The sequence below is a fragment of the Gouania willdenowi genome, chromosome 24, assembly GCF_900634775.1.
Source record: "Gouania willdenowi chromosome 24, fGouWil2.1, whole genome shotgun sequence".
Taxonomy (NCBI): Eukaryota; Metazoa; Chordata; class Actinopteri; order Blenniiformes; family Gobiesocidae; genus Gouania; species Gouania willdenowi.
The window spans coordinates 7,324,294-7,336,299 of NC_041066.1; the positions used below are offsets into that span (position 1 = coordinate 7,324,294).

At 36.6% G+C, this 12,006-nt stretch overlaps 1 protein-coding gene across 3 annotated transcripts; it reads left to right on the top strand.

The window, feature by feature from the left end:
• Positions 1 to 1,499: 1,499 nt before the first annotated feature.
• On the top strand, positions 1,500 to 6,979 carry LOC114457765 (acyl-coenzyme A thioesterase 1-like). 3 transcript variants are annotated; one of them, XM_028439818.1, is made up of 4 exons: positions 1,500 to 1,550; positions 3,410 to 3,923; positions 4,928 to 5,130; positions 6,242 to 6,979. In XM_028439818.1, exons 2-4 carry the CDS (start codon positions 3,467 to 3,469, stop codon positions 6,830 to 6,832), a joined length of 1,251 nt encoding a protein of 416 aa, XP_028295619.1. In that variant the 5' UTR covers positions 1,500 to 1,550; positions 3,410 to 3,466; the 3' UTR covers positions 6,833 to 6,979. The 3 variants fall into 3 exon arrangements, with proteins under 3 accessions (XP_028295619.1, XP_028295617.1, XP_028295620.1); XM_028439816.1 differs by having other exon boundaries at positions 1,500 to 1,542; XM_028439819.1 differs by lacking the exon at positions 1,500 to 1,550 and adding an exon at positions 3,212 to 3,293.
• The last annotated feature ends 5,027 nt before the right edge of the window (positions 6,980 to 12,006 follow it).

Genomic DNA, 12,006 nt, shown 5'->3' on the forward strand with positions numbered 1-12,006 from the left:
GGTGAGTATTGGCAAGGATGAGGCAATAAGTATCACGATACTTGGGTCACGATACAATATTATCACAGTATCGCAATATCACAATGTATTGCGATATTCTACCCAGTTAATATCAAAATTAAACGTAGAGATAAAAAATCAAGTTGCTGCATATGTTAATCAGAAAATATTGATCATTCAGAGGACAAATTGAGTCAAAACTATTTGCTTCAAAACGTCCTATTTATTATTAGCGTTTTTGCACATTTTCACTGAAAAAGAAATGCCGTGTTACACACTGCCATCATAAAGTAAAGTTCAACAAGTTTCTTTTCACTGAAACTACTGTGTAGAAGTCTCAAAGTAATTATTGATTAAATATCAGAAGAAAAAAAAAAAAAAAAAATATATATATATATATATTAAATCGATTAAAAATCAATTAAAAAAACTTATTTAAAATCAGCACCCAAAAATCACAATATATTGTGAAATCGATTTTTTCACACCCCAAATTAATAATATAAAGTTTCAGTTCACTTCAGTTTATTAACCATTTGCAGTATGAAAAACCACATTGGAAAAAAATGTGCAAGGAGCTCAAAGTGCAGTGAACATTTAAAAAGACATTTCACAATAATTAAAAAAAAAACACTAAAAATACTATAATTAAAATACTGTACAATAAAGAGTCACATAAAACCACATAAAAATACTATAGGGTCGATTCTGTACAATAAAAAAGTCCATACAAAATTAAAGTGCCTTGTAATATACTTAAAGTGTACAAAATCTACTTTAAGTTTAAATTGTTCTACTTTAGCACATAAAAGTACACTAAATACACTTGAAGTTTTTGTTTTTACAATTTAATTACAATTAAAATATCTTTAGTATAAAATTAGTTCCATTAGATCCAAAATAGCATGCTTCAATTTAACTTCTCGTAAAAAGAATTGAAGTATAGTGACAATAGTGTGGCTTCAAGGACACAAAAGTGTTTCTAAATTTCAGTAAATACAGCACATTTATTTTACACCAAGGTTGTGGGTCTTCTCAGCCTGGTAAGCTTTCTAAACAAAGGGCAACACATTTATTATACATTAATACAGTACTGACATCTAGTGGTTATATTTAAACATTACATGAACAACTGTCAATAATTTAAAATATTATCGGCTATTGTCGAAATCAATGGTTTATTCAGCCTGATTTATTTAATACAGTTTAATTTTACATTGTGTAAATTTACACTCATTTAGAAGAACAACTGAGTTTGACTAAAATATGGCCTGTTACATTTCATACGGGGGGGGGGGGACGCTAATTTGCGTACAGCTTTCGTCCATTTTCAAATCTATTTGCGTTAAAATATGCAGAACACATACACACAAACTTTCACTAATAAAGATTTAGAGGGCTGCACATTATAGTTACAAACACACGAAACAGAAATTAGCTATAAAACTGATTTATCACCCGCCTTTTTAGTCATAATGGTAGCTCCCACGCAGGCGCACCTCCGCCATTGCTTTTCCTGGCTGCTGATATTTTCGTTTCAAAGTGCGTCGGTATGATTCATTTTTATTTATTATATCTTTAGTATGGATTTAGTATGGGCGTATTAAACTAAATAATTATACATTTAGATTTATGTTGTTAGTTATAACAAATACAGTAAACTGCACGTAGAATACTAACTTTATTCAAGCTGTAAACTTAGTGTTTAGTTTATTGGGTTTCCTATGCAGCAGCAGCAGCAATATTTGCACGATATGTAGTTTTTATGTTGTATTTTCTGTTTATTTTTGATCAGTGTGTTGGATTGCTGTTGTGTGTGAGACTCAACCTTTCACCCAGTTTAACCACCATCACCACGACCTACAATAATAGGGAGGACCACCAAAAAGCAGGACAAATATTAGGACTGGGTAAATACATAAAAAAATAATAATTGCAAAGCCATAGTATAATACAACTGTGAGAGAAACGAGTGAAATTTTTTTTTTAAATACAACAAATTGTCATTAAATATTTTAGTTTTAGTGTAGGATTTCATACAGTTAGTCAGTGTCTAAGGTATATTCTTTTTAAGTGACAATATAATACTACTACTACTACTACTACTACTACTACTACTAATAATAATAATAATGATAATACTAATATAATCTTCTTCCAGAATCAGAATCAGAAATACTTTATTGATCCCAGGGGGAAATTACTTTGTTTCCAGATGCTCGAGAAATTTTACAAATGAAAAAAAAAAAAACACTAAACAAAGAAAAGAAAACTTACATAATTAAGTAAAAGATTGTTAAAAGGATTAAAAACAAGTGCACACAATATAGTAGAAAAATAATAATAATAATAATAATAATAATAATGAGATAAATAAAATAATAAAATGTACAAATATAATACAGATATGTACAAGAATCAAAAAGCTGAACATAACAATCCTATTCCCAGTATACAATCACTTTGCTTAAGTATTTTATCCTTTTCATATACAAAACAGTTATTTTCTGCACACATTTGCTCTGAAATCTACAGCTTTTAAAGTAGGGATGTCCCGATATTAATTTCTCACTGATGGTACGATTTCTGATACGATACCAATATTGCAGCCTTGCAGAGGTGGCAAAAGTACTAGTCTTCAGTACTCAGGTAAAAGTATAGATACATGAATAAAAAATGACTCTGCTAAAAGTAAAAGTATTGAAGTATGATATAATGAGTAAAAGTAAATGCTACTTAAGTAAAAAAAAAGTAAAAAAAAAAAAAAGTAAAGCAAATGTCCCTTCAATGATTAGACAGGATTTTTAAACCAGCAAATTCCATAGGTTTTATTTTTTTAAGAACTTGTGGAAAACTGGTACATTGAAACAATTTAAACATGAACACCAGGAAAATTTATCACTTATTACAAATACAATTTGTAATAAAAATCTTTCAAGGAAGAAAAAAAATGGCACATGCAGCTTCAGAGCATTTAATTGTGTTTTTCTGTATGATTTACACCGCTACTAACACCAGAGCGCTACTGTTTACCTTCCTGTTTAGAAGTGCAACGTTGAAAAGGGTCCGGTCTGAAACGCGGCGCAGCGTAGCGTTCCGAAAGTTCGGTAATCAACTTCACCGGTACGGCGGTATAATAAAAATTCATATCATAATGAAAATATACGCTGGTATTCGGTATGAACCGGTATACCGCCCAGCCCTAGACTGAATGGATCCCTGAGTATTGGTATCGAGGTGAACATTTTAGTATCGTGACAACCCTACTTCCAAAGCAACGGGAGTATGAAGAGGTCCTTATTTACAGGCTTTTTTCTCAGCTGCCTGACACACCTTCACAGTGTTGTAGTAATATTGAGTTTTAGACTTTCTAATTTCCTAATCCTTAAAACCTGTTTATCTTTGGCAGGTGAAACCATCCCACCCAGTGGAGCTAAAGCACAGTTGACCATCCTGAGGAACTGGAATGGCTTTCTCACAGATTCGCCTCAAAATCCTCCCCAGCGTTCGTTGCCTCTTCGACAAACTGGTGCAGATAAAAGTGGAGGGCTTGGCCCCACACAGACCAGTGGAGCTGCGGTCCAAGGTGGTCGACGACAGAGGGGTCGTCTTCAGAGCTTCTGCCCGCTATAGAGCAGATGACGCTGGCCAGGTGGATGTGTGCCGTGTACCCTCACTGGGTGGGAGTTACACTGGAGTGGAGCCAATGGGTTTGTTTTGGTCGATGGCTCCGGACACGCCGCACAGTAAGATGGTGAAGAAGGATGTGCTCAGCCCCACGTTAGTGGAGGTTAAAGCCCTGAATGGAGAGACTGGTGAGCTATTAGCATGTGAAACCAATGAGAGAGAATACATGACGGAGGGGATGAAGAGGATTCCTCTGCAGGAAGGAAGAATACGAGGTGTTCTGTTCATACCTCCAGGTTTGTATTTGTGGGCACCCCCCCCCCCATCTCTGCTTCTTATTTAGTGATCATTTAAATGTTTTTTAGAGACACTGAATCAAACATGGGCATCAGCCAACCCATGTGTGGCCCCCAAAGTAAACACACAGACTGATACACAAAATTACGCAAAAATGACATATATAGAAAACTACACAAAAACTGCATAATTACACCAAAATATTTACAAAAAAACATGCAAAACCATATCTCTAACTAAATATCCTTTATGACAGATATTAACAGTTATCTAATCAGTGATTCTGGTCATGGTACTATGATCATTCTCACTTTAACGACTTGGAAGACGTTTCTATCGTTATTAATAACCATACAGTTAGTCCAAATGTATGATGACCCCCAATTTACGAAGAATTGCAAAGAAATGCGCATTTTGGATCTAGTCCGGATGAAACTGGAGGTAATTAAGGAACCAACTCGACACAATTGAGTCAAATTTCATAGAGATCAGTCAATGTTTAACCAAGATGTGAAGTTGTGATTTTTTTTTTTTTTTTTTTTTCAAACTCATCCAGAATTTGTATGTTCATCTGAATCCCCTCAAAATTTTATGGAACCTTCCATGATGTAAGGTCTATTTTTGATTGAAATTTTGTCCAAATTCGTTGAGTACTTTTGATATAATCCTGCGAACAGACGAATAAATAAATAAAGCCGGTGAAAATATGACCTCATTGGCTGAGGTAATTGCAGAAAAATACACAAAAGGACAACAAAAAATACACTAATTAAAGAAAATACACAAAAGGACAACAAAAAATACACTAATTAAAGAAAATACACAAGGCGACTACAAAAACACACAAACTTGTTGTTCTTTCCTGTATTAATGCTCAGATTGGTCATTATAATGTTGATCTTCTTGAATCAGACAATCACATTTTGTAGCACCCACTGTGATAAAAGTCTTGCATGTCTTAAATTTACAATATTTCCTCCTGTTGTGCTACTGTCCTTTTCAGGAAAGGGTCCTTTCCCTGGAATAGTGGATTTGTACACATTTGGTGGTGGTCTCTCTGAACCCAGAGCCAGCCTCATGGCTGGTAAAGGGTTCGTTGTCCTGGCACTGGCCTATTATCGCTATCAGGATTTACCCAAAAACCCTCAGTCCTTTGATCTGGAGTACTTTGAAGAGGCTGTGACGTATCTGAGGAAACGTCCAGAGGTGAGTGGAAGGAGGAAGGTGGAGGAAGACGAGGAGAAAGATGGTGTGGATTTAAACACAGACCATTAATGATAAATAATACATATGTATTGATATAATATTAACGTTTAATTGAATTGAATTGATATGAACCTTCAAGCATTGGCCCGAACCTGACAGACCCAAAACCACTACACGAACTGACTCCAAAATGCCCAAAACAATAAGAAAAGGCAGAAAATGAGGCCGAAAGACTACAAAAATCAACAAAGTGAAAACAATAATTAACAATGTTGCTCAAAAACAGCCAAAATGACTCAAAAAAATAAACAAAATCACTCCAGAAACACAAAACTACAACAAACATTATTTTCTGTATTAATACTGATTGGTCATTATTCTATTCTGTGGCCCTTGGATCAGACAATGGCATTTTTGTGGCCCATAATTCGTTCATTGTATGTTTTTTGTTTGTTTTAATCTATGAAAACTGAATTGGTATTCACACTATGTTTATTTAAAAACTGATTCTTCATGGTTGAAGATGTTTACAAAGTAGTGTGCTGTTAAACCTCCGTTTACCATCTGACTTTTTAGTTTTTTTCATTACAAAATTTTAATTTTGTCGACTTATTATTATTTTAAATATCAGTATATTGTGTATTTAATTCTGTGTATTTTATTCATTTACTTTGAATTGACTTTGTTTATGTTATTTATAATCTGGGTATATGGGTGTCTGTCTATATACACATATATGCATACATTCTAATTTTGTGTGACCATTTTTGTCTTCATTTTAATTGAATGGGTATCTAATATCTACTGCTCTGCTTGACTATTTGTTTAACACTATTGTTGCTATTATTCCTACTATTTCTATCATTGCTGCTGTAATATTGACTTTTTTGGTATATCCTTGATCCTGTTGTTGTTTTTTCATGCACATAATTACTATACCAAATGTGGACATTTTTGATAATTGAGTGCCACAAATGTGCAATAAAAAGAGTTTGGGAAAAAATATAGTGTAGTGTGCTGAAGCCCAGGGTGTAAAATAATATAAAATGTGTGTTCAATAATAATAAAAAAAATAAAATATAATTGTTAACGCTGTTCCTTTGTTTGTCAGGTTGAGGGCCCAGGGATCGGCATCATCTCCATCTCCCACAGTGGTGCTCTGGCTTTGTCGATGTCGGCGTTTTTCTCTGGGATCTCAGCCACCGTGTGCATCAACGCCTGCAGTGCTAATACTGTGATTCCCTTACACTATAAGGACCATGTGTTCCCACCTCTCCCTCCCATCATTGACAATATTACATTCACAGACTCGGGGCTGATTGATATCAGAAACGCTCTAGGAGACCCCACCTTAGGAGAGAGCAGGGCGTCTTTGATCCCTATCGAACGTGCCAGCTGCCACTTCCTGTTCGCCGTCTCTGAAGACGACCATAACTGGAACAGTTCTTATTTTGCCCAGCAGGCAACGGCAACCCTGAAGGATCACGGCAAAGAGACGTTTCAGGTGGTTTCCTACCCGAATGCTGGACACTTTCTTGAAGTCCCTCACATGCCTTTCTGTGCGTCAGGGTTTCACGCTGCGGTCGGTGCTGCTGTGGAGTTTGGAGGAGAGGCCAAAGCTCATTCTGAAGCTCAGATGGACCTCTGGGGACGAGTCCAGGAGTTCTTCAGGCTCCACTTGGGCCAGAAAAGCACTGCATAGGATGCTGAACCATTACTACTGTTATGGATGCTTCCCAGAGTCCATCCATCCATCCATCCATCTTCTCCCGCTTAGCCGTTTCCGGGTCGCGGGGGCAGCATCCTCAGTAGGGAGGCCCAGATTTCCCTCTCCCCGGCCACTTCCTCCAGCTCTTCCGGGGGGACCCCGAGACGTTCCCATGCCAGCCGAGAGACATAGTCTCTCCAGCGTGTCCTGGGTCTTCCCCGGGGCCTCCTTCCGGAGGGACGTGCCCTGAACGCCTCACTGGGGAGGCGTTCAGGGGGCATCCTAATTAGGTGCCCGAGCCACCTCATCTGGCTCTTCTCGATGTGGAGGAGCAGCGACTCTACTTTGAGCCCCTCCCGAATGACTGAGCTTCTCACCCTATCTCTAAGGGAGAGCCCAGCCACCCTACGGAGGAAACTCATTTCGGCCGCTTGTACCCGTGATCTTGTTCTTTCGGTCATGACCCAAAGTTCATGACCATAGGTGAGGGTTGGAACGTAGACCGACCTGTAAATCGAGAGCTTTGCTTTTTGGCTCAGCTCCCTTTTTACAATGACGGACTGGTGCAGACTCCGCATCACTGCAGACGCCGCACCAATCCGCCTGTCGATCTCTCGCTCCATCCTTCCCTCACTCGTGAACAAGACCCCGAGGTACTTGAACTCCTCCACCTGGGGCAGAACCTCATCTCCAACCCGGAGAAGGCACTCCACCTTTTTCCGGTCGAGAACCATGGACTCCCCATGCCAGGAGTCAGTGATTGTAATGGATATAGGCAATAAGTAAACCATATGAAACTCATTATATAACCTAATCAACTCAATATGATAGACGATAATGGACTCACGATATACAATAAATTTAAATTGTAGTTTGAAAAATAACAATGCTTTTATTTAACTCGAAGCATACTAAACTATACTTACTCTGAGTATGACCTTTTCAACTCAATAATAAAGTGAAAATAAAGCAAAAAATAACATAAGACGGTTTTTTTTCCTATTAAAAGTGTGAAAAGTGCCACTTTGCAAATAGAATGCACTTCATGCCAGTCTAAAATGAAAAATTGTCATCATGACATTCTTCAAAAAATATCCTCTCTGTGCATGGAATTTATATAAAACTTAAAATAAAAAAAACCTAGAACAGTCTACAGCCCAGGTTTAAAATATGGAACATGTTTTTTAAAAAAAACAATATTAGCATGGCTACAATTTCTAGCAAAAATTGAGACTTTTGGACATTGATGATGTCTCCTGCAGTTAAAAAGAAACGCTAACTTGGAACAAATGTAGCAGAAAAGAAATTATTTACAATATGTCTAACCAACACCCACTTACCCCCCACGCTAGATAGATAGTAGATAGATAAAGCTAATATTGCTGTAAGATAAAAAAAAAAAGGAAGTAACATGATTAACAAACAAAAAAAAGTAAATCATGAATATATTATATTTTTGGAACTATGAGTCACACTGGACAATAAGTCGCATTTATTTAAAAATTTATTTCACAAAATCCAAGACCAAAAATAGATGCTCCATTTGGGGCTGTGTATTTTACTACCTGCAGTTTGCAATCTGCAGAGTAGGAGTTTATTTTTGGGGTAAAAGTCAAGGTCGCGTCAAGTGTCAAAAACCAAAATTTTCTATATCCTTACGACCATTTATCATACAGGTTTGATGCATACATTTATGAGAAGCTCATCTCAAGTGGAGTATTTTATTTCATTGGACCGAAGCTGTACGACCTATCAGTAAAAAGATCAGTAGGGGTCAAAGTTCATCACGTCACAAAAAAAAAAAAAACTTGGCCACAAATTGACATACAGCGCACAGACTGGTACCATTGAACAACATTTCCTTTCGATGTGTGACCTTGACCTTTGCTCAAGGTCATATTTAAGGTCAAGGTCAGTGTTCTGTTTTTCCTGCGTTATTACTTTCAATTCCATCAGTAAAAAGAACAACATAAAGTGACATTAATCAACTACGAAATACACACAACAAGATGTCTTTCACATGAACAATTTTCAATTGCCAAATACGTATTTGCCTTGCAAATACAGGTCTTGCCTGGTTATTATTATTTTCATATATTGTTAATTGTACGTACAGTCCCCATTAGAAACTGGTTGAAGCACTCTGGCTGCAGGTGTAGATGTTCTCTGCTCTGATGATGGCTTCATCATAAAACAGTAATTTTAGCTCTGCTGCATTGATTTCCAATGTGTGGCTTTGCCTTCATGGGCTTCCTCTGTCCTTTCAGGAAGGGACTGAATGCACTGAGGAGTTTTATTACATTAGGCTCCTCCTCACTTTTACAATTTCTCTCTTTTTTGTTTTTTTAAAGCTGGGATTTTCACTGGAGGGCGCCGATGGCACAAGTGCAACAACGTACGTTGTCCCCATTCAGTCTTCCCAAAAGAGGGAAGTGTATGAATTCTTGCGGGGGTGAAATTTGGAGCGCCCAGAATGAGCCGATGTGGTGAAGGCTGTGGAGCAGTAGATTTGAGGCCAGTGAGGAACAAAATACATGCTGTGGTGCTGCCAGAGATATTGCTGAATTATTTGGGATGGCTCAATCCATCCAGATGGTAGAAGAGACTAGAGTGTGTAAGTGTTGGTGGAGAGAGTCGATCCATCAGGAGTTTAAACATCGTTGTGCTAATTGGGTCATTCCATGTCATTTCAACACATTTTCAGGACATCCCATGCACTTCGGTTTTAAAAAATTCAGAATTTTTCACCAATTGTTCCTTAATTATTCAATAGGCACACTGTAAATCTCTAGTTTGATCGGATGAATACTTTTTGAGATATGGACATTTTAGTGATGGGGCTATGTGTCCATTTTCCTGCGTCCTTATTTTTCTTCCATTTTCAGCTCCTAAATATCTAAAAAATTACATCACATAGGAAACTGAGATTTGGTATAGTAATACAGCTCCACCCACACTTTCAGAATATACAAAACTATCTGCTATACATCTTCATCTGGTGGACATGCCAGCCCCACAAAATTGGAAATAAGGTTGTCTGGGTTTCAGGCTGAAACATGGCCTTCAGTAAAAAACTTAGCATGTGTCTGCCTGTAATTTTATCAGATTTGAACTATGTACAGTATATAGACTGTTCACATCACTAATGATTAGTCACATATGTATGCATTGGTTCTAAAGTGTTGCTGATGATGTTTCGGAAACCAAGTTTTCCAAATCTCAGAGAACGATGGAGATGCTGGATTTTTTTTTTTTTTTTTTACAGAAAGTTATCATTTTGTTTCCATAGCAGCCCGGTATTAGCTGATTTTTAGGGTATTAGACCCACTTTACCCTTGAACCAAGCAGCAGCCATGTTGAAAGTCTCAGGTCAATCTAAGGCTGATTCACAGAGATATTTGAGGAAAAGTCAAACACACACACACACTTGCTTTTATAGATGATTGATAGATAGATAGATAGATAGACAGACAGACAGAGATTCCTTGCTTTTAGAGATAGATAGATAGATAGATAGATAGATAGATAGACAGACAGACAGACAGACAGATATTCCTTGCTTTTAGAGATGGATAGATAGATAGATAGATAGACAGACAGACAGACAGACAGACAGACAGACAGACAGATAGATAGATAGATAGACAGACAGAGATTCCTTGCTTTTAGAGATAGACAGACAGACAGACAGACAGACAGACAGACAGACAGATAGATAGATAGATAGATAGATAGACAGCTAGATAGACAGACAGACAGACAGAGATTCCTTGCTTTTATAGATAGATAGACAGACAGACAGATAGATAGATAGATAGATAGATAGACAGACAGACAGACAGATAGATAGATAGATAGATAGACAGACAGACAGACAGATAGATAGATAGATAGTTACATACAGAATAATACTGGTACTTTTTATGTTTGTTCTTTTGAAATACAAAAATAAATATTGTTACTTTAGGAGGGTAGTGTACATTGCTACTATTCTACTATTGTCACTTTCTAAAATAAACTCTAAATTGTTAAATTGTTGCCACAAACTGATGACTAAGAGCACCTTCCATTGAACATTTAGCATAAAGACAATTACAAGACCTTCAGAAGCATTAAAGTAAAAAAAAATACACAGAGTTAATTTGTTATTTTTTACAACAATTTTTTGTTGTCCTAATTGTGGGGGTTTTTTCAGCAATTTTGGCTTCAATCTATCTTGGATTTAGGGGTAACTTATCACCTGATGTGCATGATCTTTTCTTTATTTTAAATAAACGATTAGAGTTTAACATTTGTATTTGGTTTGCCGATATTTCTGTGGTTTCCTTCACCTGAAAGGTCAGTGCTTGTCTAATACAAAAACAACGCGTTTCTAAAAGGAAATGACTGAAGAAAAAAAAATGTAAATAATAAGTCACTCCAAGGTGTGCTGAAGTTGTCTGTTAAAAGTCGTAGCATCTTGTATTATTTGTAAGATGTGAGCAGAGCAGCGTTGCACAGCGTCAGGTTTCAAGGAGCGACGCGAACAATGAAATGTTTTGTATTCCATTAGTGTGCCTCCTCAACTTTTTGGTATTTCAACAAGCTGAAGTGGAATGTGACGAGCTCCTGTGAGAGGACCGTCTGAACAAGACACCAGCTGCACAAGGAAAAGGAGAACTAAATCAAAGTCAATCCAAACCTAATATTAATAAATTCATGTTAAATATAAATGTGTAATATTCAGTTTTCTCAATGCCAATTAGAAGAGGTTTGAATTCCAGTGTCCTTCCATGTAGACCAGTGTTTTTCAACCGTGGGGACATCTGAAATGTCTATTAATTAATAAATTAAAATAAAAAAACTGGTTAAAATTCTAATTTTTTTTTCAAATTAAAACACAACACACAATCTAAAACAGAGGTATTCTATACTTTCAGTTTCTCAAATATAAACCTAGTTCAATAAAATGCAGTACAAAGAAAAGAGGAAATAGAAAAATAAATAAAATACAGTGTGAAAATATCTGAACTGGCACATCTGGTCACTTTGTAACACTAATCCTGGCTACTCGGTATTTCTTATACAATATAACAATCATGATCAAAAATACATTTGTGGTTGCCAGGAATTTGTGATATCAAAATGCAAAAAAAGGTTGGAAAACACTGATGTAGGCCAATGATCAT